The sequence below is a fragment of the Ipomoea nil genome, unplaced genomic scaffold (assembly GCF_001879475.1).
Source record: "Ipomoea nil cultivar Tokyo-kokei standard unplaced genomic scaffold, Asagao_1.1 scaffold3069, whole genome shotgun sequence".
NCBI lineage: Eukaryota > Viridiplantae > Streptophyta > Magnoliopsida > Solanales > Convolvulaceae > Ipomoea > Ipomoea nil.
In genome coordinates, this window is record NW_017619497.1 from 3,417,159 (window position 1) to 3,443,784 (window position 26,626).

The window sequence follows — 26,626 nt, forward strand, 5'->3', positions numbered from 1 at the left end:
TCAATTTGTTGTTATTAATGTTTCTGTTATTGACACCAAAGTGATGCATTTGATCCCTCGACAAACAAACCTATCAAAAGACAATGCTAAAAAGCTAAATTTTATAGGCTAACCTAAAACATGTCTCCAACCTAAATTATATAAACCTGTTAACAGTGATATTCCTAAGCAAATTCTTCGGCTGACCTCTAAAGAAGGTAAACAAACCATGAAAACGTAACACCACAGAGACGAATCTGAAGCATAACACTTGCATACATACAAAAGCTATATATGTACTGTCTGTCATTTCTGCGGAGTATTATATAGTTCAGATGTCAATGCATACATACAAAAGCTATATCACTGAAGAAAATTGTTAAAATGGCCATATTATATACAGACAGCTTCACGGCTTTCACCTACTGGGGTGAGACATTAGGCAGGATGGGATGGCTAATGGCTTGAGCTTACCCTGTTGATGAGGAGTTATTCACCGGTGCCGATCCAACAGCAACTCTGTTAGCAATGAGTACTTGTAACTGGGGCGAGAAATTAGGCGGGATGGCTTGAGCTTGTGCCTGTGCTTGTTGGGTTGGATGAATATTGTAGTGCCTCAGAGCATCATTATAAGCTTGTCCTGATAGGCCACCACGCATACGGACCATGGGGCGCCCGTCTTGATATGAAGGTAAATTCACTGCTACTGTGCCTGACATGTTTCCATGTTGATAACCCCCTGCCCCTGGTGGTACTCTGAATGAATTTGGGTTCACTAGAAGATGAGCAGCATTTTGAGGTATTTGAACAGGTCTGGCAGTTTGGGAACTTGGCTGGACTCCAACCATTGACTGAGCATGTTGACAGCTAACACCGCCTCTTGCCTGACCAACACCACTCCGTGAACTGCCTTGAACACGAGGAGTTTGCAAGAAACTTGAAGCAGATGGTCGAGTGAGACCTTGAGAATTACTTGTCACATAGGGTGCCCTCTGGTTCAGCATTCCCTGCTGCTGACTTGAGAAAACTGGTGAACCTCTGTAAGGACCGGGCATTTGACCTCGACCTTGAAAGCCAGTGAACTGTTGAGCTGGGTGAGCAGAAATGAAAGGATGCTCCAGCTGCTATCCATGCCACAAGAAAATGAATGAGCAAGAAGAGCAACCAACCACCGACAGAGAAATGAAGAATCTTAAACACATTGAATCATTATGATTATTGATTATTGAAGCAAGTAAAAAACAATAGAATGTTAAATAGTTCTCATTTGAAGAAAGAACCAGAAGAGAAGCAGGCAGTTAAGCTATTTACCCCTGTACTGGATAGTGTTGATGGGGGTAACTGTGACACCTGGAGCATATTTGGGTTAGACATGGAGAATTGCTCCTGCATTCCAAGGCTAAAAGGGACTGCATTCCTGTTAATCAGTGACTGGGCAGGAGAATCCTGAGAAGTTGCTGAAGGGCCATTGCAGATCGTGAAGTTCATCCCATTTCTTGGTCTATGTTGAGATGCAAGAGCTGGAGCAGCTTGAACTGCAACCGGCGTTCCACTTGTATGACTAACTATTGATGGGAAATCTGAATTCCCAAATTGGTAATGCTGTAAGGTACTGGGAGAAGAAACTCCACCCTGCATCACAGAGGCAGGAATAACAGCATCTGTTAGAACAGGTGATGGCATGGAAATCGGAGTGTGATTGGAAACACCAACGGTCTGCAGATTTGATGTAGAACTAGAAGTGCCCAATACATATGTGGAGAGATAAATTCCTCTCCAGAAATCATCCACTTCATGAGAAGTGTGATTAGAATTGCTCGGATTTTTTGTGCAAGGTTGACCTTGGTAGTTGCTCTGGATTGCCTTTTGGTCTACACTGTCTCCCCTACCCACTTCATCCATTTCATCATCTAATGTAGTAAGATCCAAAATATCTACAGGTGCATTTGAGATACCACTAGAACATGGCAGCACTGCTTCACCCTCCGCAGATTTAAGGCTTTTATCTGGTGTCTTTTCATCATTATGATCATCACTGTCCATTATTGCCTTCCATGAACTGTCTGAAGAGATGATCACATGAGTAGTATTTTCTCCGACGTCTTTCAAAACCTTTAAGATAAAATTTAGGTTACTCCAAAACAAGATAATTTCAAGCAACACACATCCCATAAATAAATAAAAATCCTTGCCTTGACAATATCTTGATCAATACGGATGTCAGTGAAGCAAACTGGCTGATTGCAATAAGGACAACGCCAGGATGGTCTTCTTGAATTTATGTCAACATAGTTCTCATAATCAAAACACTACGGCAGAAACATGTTCAATTAGATCCAATCATAGAAATGAAAATGATGAACTTTTAGCAGGTAGCATATGGCCTTTTAGTATGTTGGACATGATTAATTTAAACAATTCACAGCTATGGGCTCTCACCTGAAGATGTTTGCATGAGTGGCCTTTAACAGGAGTTTTAATATGCTTGAAACTGTAAAGTAAGAAGTTATCAGAAAAATATTTAGATGTCGCAGCTGGCATCTGGAAAGAGGAATCACATTCAATTGGGCGGGAGAAAAGGGATTGTTCAAAAATAAAAACTGATGAAGTAAATTATTTAATTCTTTTTAATGTCTATACAACACCCAACTGAAATCTAATTCTTTCCATTAGGCAACAAATAATAAATCTACATACTCAACAGATCCAGCACGTCAAAAGCTTATGGAATAAGTAGAAGCCAAAAGCTGTTTTGTCTATACCTCCACGTCAAAATTCAAAGAAGCAGCAGAGAAAACATCATACCTTATGGGACAGTTCAGGGATATTCTTGATGGTCCCTCAATTACATCCGATTCTATAGTAGAAAATGACAGCAGTCATCAGTACTAGTCTTACAGTTTCATAAGAGAAGTAAGCTAGGCAGCTATGAAGTTGCCTGACAAGTTCATAAAGCAAGTACTTAACTGTTCAATTATGTTCTCCACCTAAACTAAAAGCTTGAGCTATTAGAGGGGCAAACATAATTGCTCCGAAAGGATCTCAGCTACAATATCGGTTTAGGTAGAGCACATAATTGAGTAGACAATCTCAGGTATAATTTCTATGCTTCCAAAAGGACCAAAACAGATACTGAAATGTTATCAGGGCTTCTCATTTGCACCAAAACCATGCAGAACACATATCCCTAAGAAATGGGTACTTCACAAGGATCCTTCCAAATACACCTACTTCACAAGGATCCTCCAAAATACACCTACAACTTAATAAATATTGGGTGTACGGTGTACCCAAGACAACATGCCAGTATCTATCATGGATAATCAAGGTTGTGCAACTTAAAGTACTACCCGCTGCATACCTGGATCTTCCAAAGCAGGAGCTGGTTGCAGAAAATTTAGAAGGGTGGGCTGGGTGGCAGGATCAGGGATTGAGATCGTGCTCATACGGGCAACAAGAATAATGTAATTTCCTTCACAATGATGAACAATACAGTAAGTTTTATACCAATTACAATAACAAAAGCAGGATAGGACAATTCTCCAATCATACCATTAAACTGGCCCACAGCTTGAAGAAGATTTGTTCCATACTTTAATGATAGAACTGTTGGAACCTGAGGTCCAGAATCCTAGCAAAATACAAAAATTAAATATCATTTAGCATTAATGGCATTAGGTAATTTTTGGATATTAGATTTTCCAATAATACTTCTCAAAAGTACTACTGCAACAGACCATAAACATATTTGTTCGCTTTGGCAGTACATTCCCATTGTGGAGAAAGCTTCAAAAACAAAACAAATATACATTAGAGCAGTCAAATAACTTTGACAGATAGTTAAATAAAAAGGATATGGAAATGAATTCCATACTTCACTTCAGGGGGGCTTATGAGACATGATGATGTCTCCATATTATCTACTTGGGCAACAAATAATCTCTGCAGGCAAAAAGAAAATAAAGGTGGGAGTTATATACTTATATTCAAACCTCAGTGTGCAACTGTGCATGTTCCACCATTGGCAGCTATAATGTACTTTATGAAGGAAATCAGCATATAAAACAATACAACTATTGTGAGTCCTTCCCAACCCCTCAACTGTAGACATAGGCACTCTAGCCCAGCAATGAGATTAGACTAGTTAGAGCAATTGGGGTGAGATTGGAGTGGTTGGACCACTTCAGTCACACGACTCCCACCGGCCCTTACAACACCCCCACCCCAGTTTAAATTTCTGTGATTGGAGTGGCGAATCACTCCACCACTAACTGCAATTCATCCAAATCACCACTCCAATCAGTCTAACAGCGATCTATCCAAACGGTCTTCCAGAGAGTAATTGGAGAAATGGACTGCTCCAACTGCTTTCCAAAATGCACCCTTAAAAGATTGCATACAAGAATGATGAATAATGAAAACCACTTGTTACTTGCCTGTGTAGGACACTAGTCTGTCAGTCATTTTCAGATCACTTAAATTCATGATTACACTAAGATTAAGGAGTTCATGATAACAGTAGGTTGAGAAAGTATATTTGAACAGATACTACACGTAACAGGGTCAATAGTACTCCAAAAAAAAAGGAGTTCATGATTAAAGATTGATTAGAATGTCAGTACAGTCACAAAAAGAAAGATGAGATCTCAGAATGTCAATAAGTACTCAGATAACATAATACAGTGTGTGATCTTAAGATACAATATGAATAAAAAACAAATATGCAAACAGCACTAAAAGGGAAAAAGTCCAGACACTGAAGCATATCAGCTAAAAATAAGTTTGTATCTGACCATAGAATGAATGAAAAGTTATTTGCCCAAAGCAAGAACTACTTTTGCAAACTCACTTGAGAATATTAAAAATATAAGCATGAACCTCAATCAAAGTAGGAGGTGCTTACTATATTCTCTCCCGGAGAAAATTGAACATTCTTTGGTATGCAGAAGTCGTTCACAAAAACACCATATCCAGGCTATCAGAAAAGTAGAATTGCATTAGAACAAAACTGACTCAAATTAAACCCTAAACATGCGCACAACTAGGTGATTGGGATATATGAGTACCTTGACTTCCAGAAAGACAAATATCTGGCCCATTTTCAATGTGGGAAAAAATCTGCCAATACAGAGTTTCTTCAGTAAGAGCCAGTGGTGCTAGGCATTCATCATAGTTAGAAGACAAATATTATGCAAAAGGCATATCCCTCAATCACTACATCTGAAGGAAACTAAACTATTGTATTTCAGTTCAGTTGGGTCTAATTTTAATCTCAAGCAACAGAAATTTAATAATTCTTTCCAAAATCATTTCCACACCATAAGTTTTCAGAATACCATAGAAGAATATTTACCAAATAGACCATTCTAATAAGTAATATTTAAAGAAAAGGAAATACATTAACGTTGCCAAAGCAAAGTGTGGTCATCCAAATATTATAGTATGGTCTACAACTTTGGGATGAGCAGTAACTGATACATATTGATAAAATTCAACAAAATTATTGGAATTATTTGTATTGATGTGCTTAGACATAGAATTATATATTCAGCCTACAAGGCAAGAAAATATGTGTAAACATTCCTACCTCGTCATAATTGTTTGGATAATGGATTGAGAACCACTAGGTTCACTTGAAAAATCTGTTCCAGTGCAGAAGTAACGAGAGATCTGAATATGGAAATAATAATTAAATATTAAATATATATTAAAAAATAAAAGAGTGAAGTAAGAACCAGTACAATATAAATCAAAGAATAGTTACTAACCTCATTTGCAAGATAGTGAAGATCTTCAGAATCTTTTTCAGAAAACCACCCACTCTGACAAGCACTCTACAAATTGTAACCAAGTCAAAGTTGTAAAAGAGCCTCAATCACATGTATAAATTCTAGAATAAGAGTTAGGACCTAGGGCAAGTAATGCTGGCAAGACATAATCAATACACTTATATCTTCTGTGTCACTGAGAAATAGCAAACAAAGAATGCCTAAATGACAGGTTTAGAGTTTCAATTTCCTACTTCATTTACAAGTTCACATAGAAAATAATCCCATATCTAGCTTGCGCAAGTATGATACAGAGTATTATCACAAATTAGACGAACAACCTGTACTGTTTAGCCATAAAATCAGGCTGTTATTTCGCTTGGTTTGTCATCCTGGAGGAAACTTCTATTCGATGCCTGGAGTGAACTGTTAGTTCATGCAAGGAGAATCCAAGTTCTTCCTGAAGCGGGCCTATGTCCAATGCATTTCTATGTATGTGTTTAAGCTATCCTTTGTACACCAACTAAATGTAGTCAATTAGCCTATTGATTGTTAGGTTATGGTCTTACTCCTAGAAACAACCTTGAAAGCAAAAAAAAAAAAAAAAAAAAAAAAAAAAAAAGGTTGCGTACATCTTGCTTCCCTAAACCTGCATATGAAGTGGGAAACTAGTGCACCAAGTCCAACCAACTTAAGTCAATGATTCAACAATATATGGTATAAAGTATCAAGTAGTTTGTTTGGGTGAAACGAGGATGGCTTTGGTGTAACTTATGTGAAATATCAACATCACTAATCAAGTATCAAGTAGTTTGTTTGGGTGAAACAAAGGAGCTGCTAAGCATGAGTAGCAATATCATTTGCTCCAAGTAGGATTTAAGCCATGCATTCTTACATAAAAGGTCCATTGTTTCTAGTTACCTCATTTTAGCAAGTAAAATGGTAAAAAGACTTAATTACTGTTGAATTAGCATTACAGCAAAGGACCAAACAACATGCAGGACACCAGGCTTCTATCTCCATCTTTAAGCAAACAATACAAGGCAATACTTGGCAAACTCACAGTTTGGTTTGTGAATATGATACTGCCCACTAAACTCATGCTCTGCACACATTTAACTTTAAAGATAACATCTTCAAGATTACTATCTAGTTTACTAAATACCTAGACTGCCACAACTTGTTCATAGCTTTCCATCAACATAGCGGGCTAACATTTGTCTATTATATTAAAGTGAAAAGAGTCTAAAGTGTATGCAAAGCATAATTTCTAAACAAAAGTTGTTGACCATAAAGTTGATCCAATGAAGTATCAAGGGAAAACACTTGCACTTTGGTTATGACAGATAAAATATGGAGCATCAGTTATTGAACCTGTTCAGACGAAAGTTGTTGACCATAAAGTTGATCCAATGAAGTATCGAGGGAAAACACTTGCACTTTGGTTATGACAGATAAAATATGGAGCATCAGTTATTGAATCTGTTCAGACAAATTGACTGGCATTTAGAATTACCTTTACAGAAATCATTAGAACCATATTAGCAGCTTGCAGAGAAGGTTCATAGTTATGTCGGCACACCTATAATAATATATTTGTTCAGTGAAAAGCAAATCAGTTAGACAGTTACAGTAATGTTCCAGATGCACAATGAAGGTAGTATAGCAAGGCAATACACATTCCAGGGAATTTGAATCCAGAGGAAGTCATTTTGGCGTGTTTGTGTGTGCTAGAAAATGCTAATTAAAATCCAGAGAAAGTAACTTTGATGTATTTGGTATACATGTTACTTTCTTGAGAATCTATCACTCCATTAATTTCCTAATTTGCCCTTATGTATAACAAGGCATTTAACAATGAAACTTTGGTTTTAATTATATTATTATATTATTATATTTTCTTGTATTAACAAAGAAGTTGTCTTATTGTAATAAAAACATTTTATTATACTTTGATGTTTTGAACTTAAGCTAATTAGCTAAATCAAATGTATTTTCATTGAACCTAACTAAACTAATTAAATTAAATGTGGAAAATCTTCCAAATGGAAAGAGATTTCACAAATATATATATATATATATATATATATATATATATATATATATATATATATATATATATATATATATATATATATATAGAGAGAGAGAGAGAGAGAGAGAGAGAGAGAAGATTCTAAGATTCTTTCCTCTCTCTCCTTTTTCACCTTGATAACTTAAAATGGCAAATTCCAGACAAGAATAAAAGTTATTGCAAGATGATAAAAGTAGGCAAGGCATGACAGTGGCCAAGCCAATAGCTCCCTGTTGACCATTAGGTCATCCTGGGTTCAAGCCCTTGAAAAAATCTATATAAAAACAGATGTAACATTCTGTAGATTTTCCTTCCTCTAACAGTGGATGATGCAGGACCACTGCTCACTAGGTTAGATCTTCTTCTTTTTCGCAGTATGATGCAAGTATGCAGAAATGTAAAACAAAGACAACTTTGATTTTCATTGCGTGTTACAAATGCACCTGTTTGACAAGTGAAGGCAACTCTGAAGCTTTAGTTGGTACATCCCGATTAGCAATGGCAAAATCAATGTCACTGCAATTAGCAGACCATCCGATTTAGTCAGTAATATTTAATATGATGATGGAGACAAATGAAGAAACTACTCTAGCATGCCCAAGAAGGCAAATAAACTAAATTGTGAATGAATAGCCAATAAGTAGCAATTAGAAGAGCCCATGCAGACAAGAACATACTTGGAACATTGGACAACCTTGTGCATAATCATAGCCTTAAACTCACTCCAATGATAGTCTTACTAGATAAGAGAGTAATAAAGTCTAAACACATTATCCTAAACATAATCACTTTAAATATAAAATATTAACAAAGCTAAACGAAAATGTATTGGAAGATTTGGAGGCCATATGACTTGTTTTCGGGAGTTTTATGCAGATCAAACATAGTGTTAGTTTGAACACATGCAGTTATATTTCTGGTATGCATGCTGGTTCAAAGACGTATCTTAACAGAAGAACCTATGTAACAACAGATTTCGCACAGAGACAAACTAAAACTCCAAAAGAGATGCAAAGTGGATTGGAATTTTAAAGATATAGTGGCTTTGAAATGGAATAATCTTGTTTCAGGGAATTAAACGCAAAAATCCATTCCTTTGTTTTTACTTTTTAATACAGTAATACTCCTTCCATCCTTGTATATGTATGTATGTATGTTTAAAAACTACATTTATAGTTCTATTGAACACAAAAGGTCAAATTTGAAAATTATAAGAACTTGTTAAAGAAAAAAAAAATGAATTGGCCAATGAATAGTAAATTGGAGTATTGGACAAATTAAATGGGATAGAGGAAGTAAATTTATAAAAAAAATAAATAAAAATAAATAAATAAATAAATAAAAACATGTTCAATCTGTCAACTTAAGAATTGAGCCTTATACTGTAAGTTAAAGAGTACCCTAATCAAATTAAAGTCTCTGGACTCTGGCTATGTACATATCCATGTAAGCATTATTTCATCAAAGCATTCACTACCCAGTCTAGGTCATAGATAGACTGCATTTCAAATGGATGCATATAATTTTAGCAAGTTTTTTATGCATGTCTGAGGGAGGATAAGAATAAAATGAACTGCCAGGGTGTCTACTAACTACTAAGGGGTGTGACAAGATAAGATGGAGAGTGTGACTACCTGAGATCAGACTCTATGAACCATAGTAAAAAAAAAAAAAAAAAAAACATAAAATCGAACAACTCCAAACTTAGCCCTTGACTTTGTTACTTCGACAATCAAATAGAAGATGAAATTGCACCAATTCTTTTTAAAAAATCATGATGCTGTGGTAAGCTCAGTTTGAACAGATATTCAAGAACAAAAAGTAGATAAAATCCACACTTATCAGTTCATGTCTCACCAAACAGCACGGACAACTTAAAACTGGTCTGCTCTTGTTACTCTACAAGTGTGCCAAAGAAACCATCAGGGAATAAAACACATACTCCTTGTATGATTTACAAGGATGATGACAAAGGCAACAAGGTGGCCTCTGAACTACAAGTCCGAATTTATATTTTATTAAGTGAAAAGTGGGATTAAAAAAATAGAGGAGAATCTTTCACTTCACCAATCACCACTAATAATCCTTTGCATACAATAAATGAACAAACAAACAAAATAAGAAAGAAGAAGCAAACGTTTGAACAGTGTATTACTGAGGAGCTGAAAACTACGGAGTTAAAATCACAAAAGTGGGTACCAAAATAAGCACACGTTCAACAATATAAATAATTCACAAACAGAAATGCCGATTTCTTTAACAAAAACAATATAAATAATAAAAAACGAGTACATGCAAATGCGTTTGGCGAAAATAAGATGCGAGAAAAAACACAAAAGTACCTGGCAAGGAGGAAGGATAACTGGCAGAACTCTTGGGCGTTGATTCTGGGCTGAGCGCACACATAGGTAGCTAATCGATGAGCGACAGTGACGATGCGGGAGCAGTCCGCGGCACCGTCTTGGCGTCGGCTCCCGCCGCCGTAACCGGCCAAGACAGCCGGCTTTCCCGCCATTCACTTGCCCCTTTTTCTAGCCCTTGTTAGCACGCACCAGAGGTTTTTGTTTCTTCTTCGCAGTAAAATGTAGGAGAAGTCCGCTGGAAAAGCAAAGGTTTAAGAACATTTGAAGCTTTTTCCCTTTTTGAATGAACTGTAGAATCGCGGTGAGATCGGTTTACCCGGAGCCAGCCAGTCTACGCCATTCCCATTTCCCATTGCATAGCCATTAGCCAGTTAGACACCTCTTTTTGGTACAATAACCCGGGAGGGGAGTAATTGCCCGGGTACCCGCCCAAAAATCTTGAATCTCCTTTTATATAAGGAATGGAATGAAATGGGTAATATGTTTTAGGTAGAAGAGGTGGACAATTCGAGTTTCGATCAGTTTGGTTTTGATTGCTAGATGTTTAATTCTTCAGTCCTATACTACAATATACTCAACAAATAGATATGATAATGAATATCAAATCTGATAATAGGTATAAATGTCTCCAATCAAACGTCACATAAATTTTATTAAATTATTTTCATTTTGATTCTATGACTATTCTGCTATCTTCACATTTGGTCATGTTAAAACCTCCTCATCTCTTCGCATCTTATTTAACCTTGGGTTACACCAAAAATCTCTTCCCATATTCTTATGAATCTATATCTATCTATCTATCTATATAATAACAGAAGTGTCTGGACAAATTTTTCCACCAAAACTTAAGATTATTTTAGTAATATTAAACATTTGGACAAAAATGTTATTTAGAATTAGTATTTAAAAACTTTAAATAATTAATTACACTTTCTTTTTGAAAAATCTTCCGAATTATGTTTATCACATTTTACACTTATAAATACAATGGAAACAAATTGTATATTGCAATCTTGATCTTCTCCATCTACAGATTGCAGAGTCTACAATCTTGATCTTCCACACCTACGGATACTCGTGTAATTCAGTAAAACATTACGTGAAAGCCCAACGACAAACTTTCAAAATCCCAAAGCATAAAAAACAAAGACTACGTACACCGTAATAGGCAAGAAACAAATTGCATATTGACGTTTTTCAATTATCTATGTTTCTATGTATGTATGTAATGATCAATGCACAACCCGTATACTTTAGAAACTCATTTCAAATTTCCTTTTGAAAGTCCAACCCGTATATATGATATGATGTATGCATGTAATTATTAAGCTAAACATAATTGCATATTATGTTTCTATGTTTCTAATTACGAATTAAAGAATTAAATTCATATATATTAGTATACCCTTTCATTATTATGCACCCGTATATATGATATGATATGTTGTTATGTATGTAATTGTTATGGTAAATATATATAATTGTATAGAATGTTTCTATGTTTCTAATTACAAAATTAATGAATTAATTTAATATATATTTCATAATTAATTCATGCATTACAAGAACTAGCAAGTATTTTTACCCGTGCGATGTACGGAATAAATTTGTTGTAATTATTTAAATTAGAACATCAAATATTATATAGTGTAATTAAAGATATGGTTTGGATCGTTTATATATTTTGATGTTATCATTGCTTAAATTTATGTAAATAATTGCTCAAATTAATAGCTAATGTCTAGATGTACGCATACAATGCTATATTTTGAAGATTTTATTTATCATTGTTTAGTATTTTCATAAATTAGACAAATGTGCTCGTTCTCTAACAACTATGAATGAATTGCTATCCTAATTCATTTGTAGGGAACATATATTTTTTGTCTATATATATATATATATATATATATATATATATATATATATATATATATATATATATATATATATATATATCAATTTTTCCTTTTTCTAAAAAAACATAATATCACCGATTATATTTACACATTACTGAAATCTCTTTGTGGACCACATTGGTAGTGGCAACACAATCTTGTCTATCATCGTCTAGAGCTAACACCTTCAGTTCATCAAGACAAGTTACTCGGGTGAAAATATATAACGGTAGAATATCATTCAATTAATGATCCTTTTATATTTTCAGTCAATTAGTAATATCATATTCATTTTCAGCCAATTATTCTTTTTTTTTTCAGTCAATTAGAATATCATATGCAGTAATATTTTTGCCTAATTTTCATTCCATTTTTAATTGATGATGTAGATATTATTATTGAAATATTTCCGTTCTATTTTTTAATTTATCTTTACTATTGTTTAAAATATGCATTTACTATTGATGATGTAGAATATTATTATTGAAATATTTTGACAAATTTTTAATTTTCGTTCCATTTATAATTAAAATGCAATGATCTGATCATTTCTTTGTTTATTTTAATCAATTATGGATCATTCTTTATTTGCAGTCAATTATTAATATTCGTTTTCTTTTATATTTTTAGTCAATTAGTAATATTAGATTCACTTTCAATCAATTATTATTTTTTTATTTTCAGACAATTAGTCAATTAGAATATAGATGCAGTGATATTTTTACCTAATTTCCGTTCCATTTTTATTTGATGATATAAAATATTATTATTGAAATATTTCCGTTTTATTTTTAATTTTCGTTCCATTTTTAATTTACCTTTACTATTTTTTAAAATATACATTTACTATTGATAATGTAGAATATTATTATTGAAATAGTTCATTTTCATTTTTAATTTTTCATTACTTGATGATGTAGAGTATTATTATTGAAATATTTTCGTTCCATTGTCTGAAATTGTGAATGATTTATGATATAATTGTGATTTGATTTAGTCTACTGTGTAATATTATTGTGAAAATTTAAAATATAATAATTTGACCATTTCCTTTTCCATTTTAGTCAATTATAATTTTTTTTTTTTAATTTTCAAGCAATTATTAATATTCATTTACTTTTCCAATTAACCTAATTTCCATTCATTTTTTCATTTTTAATTTCCAGTCAATTATTAACATTTTATTTTCCAATTTACATAATTCTCGTTCCATTTTTAATTAATGATCTAGAATATTATTGTGACATATTTCAATTCTTTTTAATCGAGAAAAAGTAATTTCTTCCAAACAAATTTTGAAATACAAATATCAAATGAACTAATAATTGTGAGACAAAAGTGAAACTTTACCCATATTTGTTCCAAACCTATTTAAAACACTATTGCTTGCAGAGTACACGACCTGTTTAGTAAAATAGTGTAACAAAAAAACAAAAAAAAAAACAAAAAAAAAAAAAAAAGGAGATATAACACTTCCACTAGATCAAATAATTTTATTCATAATACACAAATAAAAAGTTCAAAGATAAGGACATAACCATTAACCACCACCCCCCCCCCACCCAACCCCCAACCCCCAACCCCCACTCTCCTAAATAAAAGAAGACAACGTGTGTTACAAAATCATTCACATCATCCCTTCATAATGAAATCATACATGACACATCGTTTCAGTTACAAAATAATAAATCAAAATGCATTTAGTTATCAGACAATTGTCATTATCAATTTGACAAAGTAAAGGATATGATGAGTTGATCTATTAAATACGTTCATAAAAAAAAAAATTAACAAAAAAAATTTCAATACTAAATATTCTCCGTAGTAAAAATGCAAATTTCCTTGTGAATCTATATTCGTCTATGCCTCATTTTTAAGGTAATGTTGTTACCCCTCATCTCTTCCCATTTTCTTATGTATGTGTTTAATAAAATGAGTCCTATCTTTCTCTTTGTCAAATTGGCAACCCCCACCCTGAAAAACACACACGATGGCAATGGACCATACTAACCACGAATTTAATTTTCATCAACCTTATAAGTTATTTTAAACTTAAAAAATAAGCAAAATTATATAAATATACCAGTTCTAGAAGATATTACAGGTACAAATACAAGATTCAAACATATAAAATAAATATGATAGCCCACTATTAGTTTTCATTTCCAAATTATTACATGTGAATACTAGGTTTGGAGCAAGTCCATTATTTGTTTCTCTTTCTGAACCATTACTCACTTTTCATAGTATAAATAAAAAGTACAAATAACTTTTTAAAAAATGAATGTGCTTGCGAGATCTGGATAATATAAATTCGAAAAGCTTAACACATCAGAAACAAAAAGTGAATACGAGAAATTTTAACAACTTAATTAAGTTTAGATCGATTATGCTAATTGATCTCCATAGCAATTTACACAACTAACTACTTATGAGGAGCTTGATCTAATGGAGCGAATGCAAGAGCCAAATGATAAAGTTGAAGAGATTAGGAAAGGGAGTTAAGGAGCAATGCTAGATTTATTTATTTAATTTTGTTTTCCATGTGATTCTATCTTTAGGGTTTTTGAATATTTTATTTTTTGGAATACTAGCTACTAACTCTGGTAGAATATAGTATTTGTTCGTATATACTTTCTCAACTTATTGAAGCCTAAAGAGTCAATACCGCTCCTACTGAGACTTGAACTCATGATCTCTCATTTGAAAGAGTCATTCCATGTCACTTGATTACAAGGTGATTAGCGGGTTTTTGAATAATTAATCTAACTAGGACTGTCCATTCAAGCTGGCTGGACTAACCCACAAAGCTCACAAGTTGGTATCTTCAAGCCCTAAGCAACTACATGTAGGTTGACAAGTCTTGTAGGCTGACTTGTTAATTTTTTTTTTTTTTTTTTTTTAAACTTTTGAAAGGAAGAACTCCTCAAATAGAGAGAGAGAAAGAGAATTTTTAAGGTATATCATTAAAAAAAAAAAAGAATTAATAACATATGCAATCTTTTGAGTGTAATAATTTTGCCACATTTAATCTTAAACTTTCAAATTGACTATTTGTGGTCCTTCAATTTTCAAATTGTTACCATTTGTGGTCTAAGTTTACCACCCATGGTCTTTCAACTTTCGAAATTTAACAAGCCAAGATCCTCCTAAATTGACCATGGCTGGTTAAAATTTGATAATTGAAGGACCATGAGTGGTTAACTTGGACCGCGAATGGTAAAAATTTGAAAGTCGAAAAACTAAGAGTGATCAATTTGAAAGTTTAGGACTAAACGTGGCAAAACCATTATACTTGGAGGACCCATATGACACTAACTCTTAAAAAAAAAAAAAAAAAAAAAAAAAAAAAAAAAAAAAAAAAAACTTAATACTCAACACCTCTATGTATACATAGGATATGTGAAATTAATAGCATTCATAGCACTTAATTTTATAACCTTCACATTTAGGTGAAATTAATACCGGCGGTTACATAACTAAATTTGTAGTTACAAAATTAAATCTCAATTAAATTAGAGTTAAATTATGTAACTCTTGAAACTGATAGAGTTTTAATTTTTCCAATTAAATTCAATAGACATCGCCAATCAACATAGATGCTCTAAAAATAGAGTTCTCTATCAGGCAAAGAGACGAGATCCGAAGAAGTTACACACCAATATATAATATATCATATTAATTCTCGATCTCAATTAGAAGAATTCAAATTCACCTTGACTCAACTCAAATTAAAAATAAATACACTCAAAATATTACCTCAAAATGACCGCTTTAATGTCATTTTTAGCTATTTTTTTTCCAACACAATCAACATTATATTATCTAAGTTTTCATTTCATTATTTGAGTCCAATTAACATATGAATATAGAAATTAGTACAAATAACTTTTTTAAAAAATATGCATACGCATACCAGATTTAGATAATATGATCGAATTTGAAGAGTATAACACAAAACACAAACAATAGGTGTTTTCGAGGAGCTTTAATTGTTTAATCTCAATTCTAGCTAGTTGATTTCCTTAGCAATCTCCACAACTAACCACTTTTGGTGAGCTTCATAAAAAAAAAAAAAAAAAAAATGGAGTGAATGCGGGAGCTAAAATTAAAGGTAACGGTGAGGGAGATTAAGAAAAGGGATAGATGGAGTTGGGAAGTGACACTAGATTGATTTTTTTTATTTTCCCTTGTGATTGGGTGTACCTCATTTTCGACAAATTATACTATGGATCATGGTCCATATCTCAATTTAAATCATTGATAAATATTCATTTTTAAGTAGTATATTTAAAAATGAATTTTTGATATACTAAAAATGAACATTATGTTAGTGATTCATAATATAATTACTGTTTTTTTTAATGAATTTTTAAATAATAACTTCATCCTAAGGGTGTCAACACAAGTTAGTCCAACCCACAAGCCAACAAGTTGATATTTTCAAGTCCTAAAATGTCCCATGTGACCAACATTCAATATCTGCAATCTTTATATCGTGGACCAGGGTCCATAGTACTGTGGACTATGGTTCAATACACATAATTTGACTTCATAATGTGTAAAATTCATGTTCATAATACACATAAACATAATTTATGTTCATAAATTTTGTACATTATGAAGTCAAATTATGAGTACTGGATCAAGGTCCACAGTGCACTGTGGATCCTGGTCCATGATATAAAATTATAAAGGAATAAGGGTCAAATAGGCCATCGAACTACACACGAAAATGCAATTAGGCCACTGAACTAAAAAAACATGCAATTGGGTCCTTGAATAGTGCAAAATGATGCAATTGAACCCAAAAGTAACTTACTTACCTGGAGTGGGGGTTATTTTATTAAAATAATATTTTTTTTATTTTATTAAATAATTGTAAATAACAAAATTTAAATTAAAAAAAAAAAAAAATCATCATCTCCAGGTCACCGGAGACGAAGGGCTCCCTTCGTCTCCAGGCTGCCGGAGACGCTTCGTCTCTGGCGGCCTGGAGACGAGGCGTTTTTTTTTTTTTTTTTTTTTTTTTTTTTTAATTTTGTTATTTACAATTATTTAATAAAATAAAAAATTATTATTTTAATAAAATAAAAAATTATTATTTTAATAAAATAACCTCCACTCCAGGTAAGCAGGTCACTTTTGGGTTCAATTGTTTCATTTTGCGTTGTTCAGGAACCTAATTGCATGTTTTTTGAGTTGAGTGGTCCGATTGCATTTTTGTGTGTAGTTCGATGGCTAATTTGACCGTTATTCCAATTATAAATTGTCCAATATCCGTATATATGAGAATATTGAAATTTACATTCACATACCAAATTTAGAAAATATTACATGCACAAATACAAAATTTAACCATATAAAAGAAAATATTACATGCACAAATACAATCTTTGATAAAATTCAAAGAGTTAATTATCGAAATAGTCTCTTGACTATAGAAAAATTATCAATTTGGTTCTTGATTTTTTATTTTTATTTTTGCCTAATTAAGTCCCTCAACTTTAAAAATCTTAACAAATTTGGTCATCTCGTCAGGCATCCGTTTACTCGGGACCAAATTAGTAATTTTGTTATAGTCAACGAATCATTTTGATCATCACATGCACTATTTCTTTTCTTATTAAATCGAAGAGTTAACTACCAAAATGACTATAATAAAATTACCTATTTGATCCTAAGTAAACGGAAATTTAACGGCTAACAAACATATGGTCCAATTTGTTAAAATTTATAAAGGTGAGAGCTTTAATTAGAAAAAAAAATAAACAGTCAAGAACAAAATTAATAATTTCACTATACTCAAGAGATCATTTTGGTAATTAATCCAAATTCAAACCTTACTTCAATCTCAATGCTTCCTGCCGTGTTCAAGTGGAGAGGTGTAAGACCATTTGCCGTGTTCAAAACGAGTTTGACGTTTAGCGTTGAGAGCTTGTGTCATTGGGCAATAAGAGCATCCTTATTTCTTTATCCCGGTTGCAGTTTTTGAAAGGTTTTTAAAGTGTGATTAGGAAAGAAAAAAAAATGTTGATGAAAAAAGAAAAAGTAAAAATTGAATAAATTCTGACTTTAATAATAATAATAATAATAATAATAATAATAATAATAATAATACAATAATAATATTTTTTAAAAAAGAAATTGAAGTTGCCTCATGCATGGGTGCCTGCGACCCTGCATAAAGTGGGCTAGGGTTGAAGAATTTTATTCCGCAAAAATTACAACCCACGGTGAGGCGCGCGTAATAAGGTGTGTCAGTCCGCATTGACACCCTTAATATTATGTGTTTTCAGTTAATAAATTATGTATCTGTAATAAGGTCTAAAATGCAAGGTAGACACTGTTCTATTGTATAAATTATGACAAATTATACTGTGGACCATGATTTCCTGTGACAATGAAAATCACAGACCCGACACGGTCTACAAATACGAGATAACACAATAGCCCAAAATAAATAACAACGGAATGGACACAAGATTTACGTGGAAAACCCCAAAACCAGGCAAATTATGCTGTGCATCTGTATGCACCATGCATGGTGCATACGGATGCAAAAACGACGTCGTTTTAATAAAACGCGCGTCTCCCTTAAAAAAAAATCAGGTTCGATTCCCAGCAACAACATATGAACTAAAATTCCGTAATCGATGAACTATAATTCCATAATCGATGAACTATAATTCCATAATCTAATCTATGAACTAAAAATTCCAGAATGAATGAACTAAAATTCCATAATCTATAAACTAAAATTTCAGAATCGATGAACTACAATTCCATAATCGATGAACTATAATTCCATAATCAATGAACTATAATTCCATAATCTATGAACTAAAATTCCATGATGAATGAACAATATAATGTTGTTGCTGGGAATCGAACCTGAATTTTTTTTTAAAGGGAAGACGCGCGTTTTTTAATAAAACGACGTCGTTTTGGCATCCGTATGCACCATGCATGGTGCATACGGATGCACAGCATAACGATTGCCAAAACCACGGGGAAAAACCACGGGACCACCACAACCAAAGTTTCCACTATCACAAATATTGGGTACAAAGTTGCTGGCTACCACCCGAGCCAAACACCCTACAAATCATCAAATACAACAACTCCAAACCAAATACATTCTATCACGTTCCCAGACCTAAAAAGGAATAATATCTCGTACGTACTCAAAATATTCAACTATCACGTACAAGATTAAGGCCTTGTTTGGTAAAATGGCTGTTAGCTGATAGTTATTTGTTGTTAGCTGATTGTGTTAATTAAAAGGTATAAATAGTTGATAACATTAGATGATTGTGGAAAAGTGTTTGGTAAATTAGCTGTTAGCTGATAGCTGTTTGATATATTTCTTTTCTCAAAAAGCTAATTGAAAAAGTTGTTTGGAATAGCTTTTTGAATTTTAACCTTTTGAAGTTGCAAAAAGCTAATTAATCAACCATTTCTATTGATATTTTAACTAAATCAAACAATTAATAGTGGTCAAATAAGCCAAAATTGGCCTATAAGCCAATTTTTTACCAAATAGGGTTAAAATGAATATAAGTAGTACGAGATTACCCAAAACGATGTCTGGAACAAGCAACCGACCTCTACAAATATTTGATGAAGAAAGTACTCCAAAGATCTTCGGCAAACTTCACGGCAAAACCAACAAGCATGCGACAAAGTATTAAACCCGCCGAACACGCTGTTGCCGAACTACCAAAGGAGACAAAGAGACAAGTAAAAGAAATCTTTGTTTTATTTCACTGTCTGGCCTCACGTCTACCTTTCGTCTTTGCCGAATCAACATATGTGTGTGTGTCTAGTGGTCATCTTGCATGCAAAATCCCTAAGCATATTTGTAGGGAATGAAGAACATGAAAGGTCACAAGATGTCAAAGGACTCCTAGTTTTCAACTCTTCATAACCCCTAATAATAATAATAATAATAATAATAATAATAATTAGGGCTCAAGATGAGTGGAGGTCCAAACAAAATATGGCAAATTATACCCTGGACCCGTGTCCACAATGAATTGTGGACACAGGCCCAAAAATGACGTCGTTTTTAAAAAAAAAAAAAAAAACGCGTCATTTAGTTAAAAAAAAAAAAATCGCGCGTGTTTTGCCGTTAACGGCGTTTTTTTTTTTTTTTTTTTTTTTTTTGATTATGAATGTACAGTTATGCCGTTATGAATGTACAGTTATGCAATTATGAAATTATGAACACATAGCTCTAACATTATGAACTTACAATTATGAACATATAGTGATAAAATTATGACCATGGAGCTTTAAAATTGTGAATATAGAGCTTCGAAGATTATGAATGTACAGTTATGGAGTTATGGAGTTATGAATCTATAGTTATGAGATTATGAATCTACAGTTATGGAATTATGAATGTACAGTTATTGATTGAATTATGAACAAAGAGCTCTGACATTATGAACTTACAATTATGAACATATAGTGATAAAATTATGAACATAGAGCTATAAAATTGTGAACATAGAGCTTCGAAAATTATGAATGTACAATTATAGAGTTATGAATGTACAATTATAGAGTTATGAACGTACAATTATGGAGTTATGAATGTTACAGTTATTAACATATAGTAATAAAATTATGAACATATACTCCTATAACGAAGCGGTCTGATTTTTTTTTTTTTTTTTAAAAGAGGAGATAACAGTGCCTAACGGCACTGTTACCCGTGTCCAGCATGCATGCTGGACACGGGTCCATAGCATAACGATTGACAAAATATTTAGTGGATACAAAAAGGCTTGGTCCAAACATGAGCTATTTTTCACATAGGAGGGAAGCCCAACCCAACAGATTTATATGCAAGGTGAACTAATGATAATGTTCGGTTTTAGTATATTGAGTATTCATTTTTAGTGTATTAAATACTCATTTTTAAGTAGTATAGCTAAAAATGATCATTCAGTATATTAAAAAAATCTCAAAAAAAAAAATCAATATTAAAAATGAATTTCAATAAAATAAACTTGTGGTAAATCTTACCGTGTGTATCATGGCCCTTCTTACGTAGTCTAACCATCATAGAACGTCGCTGCTTTATTTTGACTAACTAACGCCTCCTGGCTGGCTGCTAAGAAATGTGAGATGACATTTCATTGTTGCATAAATAAATAAATTATTATGGGAAACCCACCAAATGTCCATTTTGGTGGGACGAAAATCACAAGTGAATATTGATATCTTCCAAACGTATTGTTTATTCCTTAGGGTAATGTTTGAAAATAGAAAAATGATTTCTGTAAATCATTTTTTAAAAAATATAAGTCAAAAGAAAATAATTCATTTTTTTTAGAAAATGACTTCCCATATTTGTTGAGAAGTCATTTTACAATTTTCACACCATCACTATCACCACCATACCATCACCATCTCACTACCACCATCACCACCACCACCACCACCGCCACCATCATCACCCCTGGCATCACCACCACTACAACCACCACCACCACACGACCACCATCATACCACCACCATCGTAGCCACCTCTACCACCACTTATTATTATTATTATTATTATTATTATTATTATTATTATATTCTAAACAAAACAATTAAAATATTTAATTATATAATTCTACCCATTTTCAAGAAAATGAACCAAACACATCAATACATATTTTTGGAATGCAACCAAACACGAGAAATGAAAAGATTTTCTAGAAAATGACTAATTTTTCAAAAAATATTTTTCAGAAGTCATTTTTCTGGTTTTCAAATAAGAGTTCACCCAAATCTTTATTACCTAAGAAGTTGTTTATGTAGCGCTTTTCCCTCATTATAATTATTAATTTTTTATTGGTGCATTATTTAACTATGCATTAAATATGATAACAATAGGTAATTAAAGATATTCACGCAACTCAAAGAAATATACTCTATTTCTCACGTTGATTCGTAGTAACAACACAGAGCTTTTTGTGACTCACTCCTAAGACAAAGAGACTATCCAATCTTCATCAAACGGAAGTTATGGCTGGAGATTAATTAGTATATGGTTAGATTAATTTTTGTTTTTTTTTTTGTTTTTAATAATTACTGAGTTGATTTTTTTAAAGTTGTAGTGAAAATGTAGAACATATACTATCTTGTAATAAAGTCAATAATATTCAAAAAAAAAAATTAAAAATAACCAATGAATATAAAGAGTTTCATTATAATATGAATAAGTAAATATTATGGGTAAATTTAGGGAGACAAATATATATATATATATATATATATATATATATATATATATATATATTAAATACAAATTTTACTTCTGCCGTTCTACATTCATCATCTTATCAATACTAAACTCAGTTTTGTAATTTTGTATGTTTGTTCTAGAATTAGCAAGTTGGACATTTTCTTAATATAAAATTTGTTACTGAAATAACGAAATTGTAAGGCAAAACATGTGGAATTTGAACTAAGATACAAATATTATTGAAATCATTGTCTGTGTCAATATGACGAATTTGACTTAGTATATTCTTTGACATAACTTACATAGAATCTCATAATAGTATGATCAAAATCATATGCCATCTGAACTTTTTTTTCCCCCCTGAAACGATGAACATATAATACAATTCAAGAGTTAATTCAAGGAATGACATATTGACTGTTGACATTTATTTTCTACTTTTAATTGCACTATATAAATAATTTTTTACTATTGACATTTATCAATTGTTATCATCGAATTTCAATTTCACCATAAATGGTATATTGACTATTGATTTTTATATATATATTTTCTAAATTTGGTTCTCTACTTTTTTTTTGTGAGAAAAAAATTGGTTCTTTAATTAAATATCAATTTAGTAAAAATTAAATTTAAAGATAATAATGTAAAATTTTAGTTCTTCACATTTCCACTAATTATGATCCCAAAGTATTAAATTTATGAACTCAATTTGCATATCTCAAGAACAAGTCAATTTTTACATTATTACCCTTAACTTAATTCCAGCAATAGTCCTCTGACTATAGTGATTTTCCAAAATTAGTCCCCGACTTTTAATTTGGACACTTTAGGTCCCTTGACTTTCAATTTATTTCCAATTGAGGTCCTTTCGTTAGAATACGGTTCATTAGACTTTAAATGAAGGGGTAAACTCGTCCTTTCACATGCCTATGTATTATTCTTCGTATTTCTCCCTTCGTAGTTCGCTGTTATACCTTGTAAACATCTCAATAATAGAGGAACGCACACACGAGTAGTCAGCAAATGGGGAACGACGATGAACATTTTAGGGTTTCGACTAAGATTATCTTCATAGATATTGCGTATACAATGGAGAAATACTAAGAATAATACATAGGCAGGTGAAATGATGAGTTTACCCCTTCATTTAAAATTCAATTAACCGTATTCTGACGAAAGGACCTCAATTGGAAAGAAATTGAAAGTCAAGGGACCTAAAGTGTCCAAATTAAAAGTCAAGGACTAATTTTGGAAAATCAATATAGTCGGAGGACCATTGTTGGAATTAACTCGTTTACTAAATGGATATTTAATTGAATGACCAAATTTGGTATGAAATCAACAGTCAAGTGACTATTTATGGTCAACTTGAAAATTGATAATGCAAATTGGTAAATGTCAATAGTTAATGAACCATTTATGATTGAGTTAATACCCAAAATCGTCCTCGACTATAGTGATTTTTCTCAATTTCGTCCTAAACGACTTTGGTGACCTAATATCGTCCTAGACTTTTGTGTTTCGCTCAATTTAGTCCTAGACTTTTGTGATTTTGCTCAATTTAGTCCCTCATTTGTTATTCTGTCTATTTGGTGTTAAATAAATAGACAATTCAGTAATTTTAATATTAGCATCTCTTTACTCATAGGCATGTGAACTGCGAAATCCCTTTTTTTTTTTTTACGAATTACTCCCAGAATTACTCCTAAAACTGCGAATATAAAATTTGATTTGCAAGTCCGGGAGTAATTCTGGGTGTAATTTGTACAAGAAAGAGGAATTTCGCACTTCACAAGTTGAAAGTAAAGAGAGATCAATATTGACATTACTGAATTGTCCCTTAATTTAACACCAATTTGACGGAATAACAAATGGAGGACTAAATTGGGCGAAACACAAAAGTCTGGGACGATATTAGGTCACCAAAGTCGTTTAGGACGAAATTGAGAAAAACCACTATAGTCGAGGACGATTTTGGGTATTAACTCATTTATGATCTAATTAAAATTCGATAATAAAAATTGGTAAGTGTCAATAATAGTCAATGCATCATTCATCGAATTAACTCTTTAATTCAATTATAATATAAATTTTAAAAATTAAATTTGTATAATACAATTTATAATATTTTTTTACCAATGAAATATATATCTTTTATTTATATGAATACATGTCTTAGATCATAATGCAAAGAATTAAACCATATTGAATCAAACCGATTAATTAATATTAATTTTATAAACGCATATGTTTTCTTAACAAGCACCTAACAGGCAAATTATATCGTGCACCAAAGTGTATAATGCATTGTACTCCCTAATCAAAACAACGTAGTTTTGTATATGTTTTTTTTATAGAAATTCCGTTTATCGTTTTTATCGTTAACTTCTAAAAATAATCTCCTGTTTCGAATATACATAATTGTATAGTAGAATACACATAAACTCATAACATAATACACATAATCTAATATAAACTCTTAACAGAATACACATAAAATCTTAACATAAAAAACGAGGTTATTTTAGACAGGGCACGATATAATGATTGCACCTAACATCACTTTGTGTTTTCCTGTTATTTAAAGCTATTTATTTACCTCATGACGATGAGAATTGACGATAGATATATAGAAGAAGCTTCCAATTTCCAATTAAGGCTGTATACTTATTGTTTCTGCTTCTAGTACAAGTAAACAAAGTCTCGTCACATGTCAAACATTCAACGCCAAAGCCGTGGCACGCGGTTAATGAGAGTCCATCTTCTTCACATGCATAATAATCAAACATTTAATTACTACTTCAATAATAATCTTTAATAATCCTTAAAACATATATATATAAGCCCAAACATTCATGTCTGCACATCGTACCTATACTATCTAGCTCCTATTACATTATTATCACCGAATTAAAGTTGCGTTATTAGTTGATGATGGCCACAACCACTCCACAATCGCCGGCTCACGAGCAAGTCCAGCCACTGGCACCGGCCGTTTCCGGGCACAGCCACCGTGCGGACGACGTCGAGAGCGGCGGCCGGCCGGTGGACAGCAAGGCTGGACGGAGACGCAAGTGCATCAAGTGTTGCGGGTGTTGCAGCGTGGTGACTTTGATCATAATTCTGGTGATTCTGATATTAGCTTTCACGGTTTTCCGCGTAAAGGATCCTACGGTGAGGATGGACTCGATCCAGATCGAGGGTCTAAGCTCTCTCACGACAAGAAACCTCAACCCCAACGTTAACCTGACCCTGTTCGCCGGCGTGTCGGTGAAAAACCCGAACGCCGCGTCGTTCAGGTTCGACGAGGCCACGATGAGCTTGTTGTACGACGGGAGAGTGGTGGGTGAAGCCCAGGTTCCGCCGGGGAACGCCCGGGCAAGGCGGACGTTAAAGATAAACTCGACGGTCATCGTTATGGTCCAGAATTTAATAGGCGTGCCGCGGCTGACCAGTGATTTGATCGCCGGCGAACTGCCCGTCGGTATGACTACTAGGATTCACGGGAGAGCAAAGGTTTTGGGGATCATAAAGAAGAGCGCTACGGTGAGATTGAACTGTACGATGTCGTTCGACCTGTCGAGCCAAGGTATTGAGAATCTTGATTGCGACAGAAAGGTGTCCCTGTAGGATAGAGAACCGGTCATGGCAGACAATATTGATTTGTGTTTTTTTATTTATTATTTTGAAATTATTATTGTAATGATTTTAGCATATTGGGATGATATAATATTATTTTTAAATTAGTAATTATTTTATATGGAAAAGATATTTGGCATTGACAGACAGTGACATAAGGTACGTGATAATTATATTGCGAATTGGGCATGGTTTTTGGCCAAACTGTGTCCAAATTGGCTATGGCTTCTGGCTAATTATTGGACAATCCAGCCATAGGTTGGTTAGAACCATGGCCGCCTAGCCTGCCCTGGCTATTAAAACTATTGTTGATCCCAAATTCCTCATATAGAGTTTGTAATTCTTTGTGGTTGAGAGGTGTTTGGTTCAATTTTTATTAGGATTTTGACTTTTATTTTATGTGTTTGTGCCGGGTGAGTTAAGTAAAAATTACATTACTAATTTTGGAATTTGATCATTAGAGTTTAGAATATAATACAAAATTTAAAAAATAATAAGTTAAATACTTGATATATATTTTCACTATAATTATTGAAAAATAATCATGGTGTTAGCAATTACATGCCAAAGTTGAGCTTACTTGCATAAAAAGTAATGTGTTTGACAACATAGAGACATATACTAACGAACTAAACACTAATAAGTATATCCAA

The 26,626-nt window shown here is 32.8% G+C and overlaps 2 protein-coding genes across 3 annotated transcripts; one reads left to right on the plus strand and one right to left on the minus strand.

Annotated features, from left to right (window-relative positions):
- Positions 1–259: 259 nt before the first annotated feature.
- On the minus strand, positions 260–10,614 carry LOC109165433 (E4 SUMO-protein ligase PIAL2-like). Of its 2 annotated transcripts, XM_019314186.1 has the most exons (17): positions 10,164–10,614; positions 8,265–8,337; positions 7,264–7,329; positions 5,748–5,813; positions 5,567–5,649; positions 5,046–5,097; positions 4,883–4,954; positions 3,854–3,921; positions 3,717–3,765; positions 3,532–3,610; positions 3,341–3,451; positions 2,785–2,836; positions 2,419–2,470; positions 2,172–2,288; positions 1,291–2,091; positions 454–1,103; positions 260–401 (listed from the first exon to the last, which is right to left on the minus strand). In XM_019314186.1, exons 1-17 carry the CDS (start codon positions 10,334–10,336, stop codon positions 398–400), a joined length of 2,568 nt encoding a protein of 855 aa, XP_019169731.1. In that variant the 5' UTR covers positions 10,337–10,614; the 3' UTR covers positions 260–397. The 2 variants fall into 2 exon arrangements, with proteins under 2 accessions (XP_019169731.1, XP_019169732.1); XM_019314187.1 differs by having other exon boundaries at positions 260–1,100; positions 10,164–10,613.
- A 14,557-nt stretch (positions 10,615–25,171) lies between these two features.
- LOC109165434 lies at positions 25,172–26,048 on the plus strand. Its single transcript, XM_019314188.1, has one exon. The coding sequence runs from the start codon at positions 25,266–25,268 to the stop codon at positions 25,962–25,964; it is 699 nt and encodes a 232-aa protein (XP_019169733.1). The 5' UTR covers positions 25,172–25,265; the 3' UTR covers positions 25,965–26,048.
- Positions 26,049–26,626: the final 578 nt, after the last annotated feature.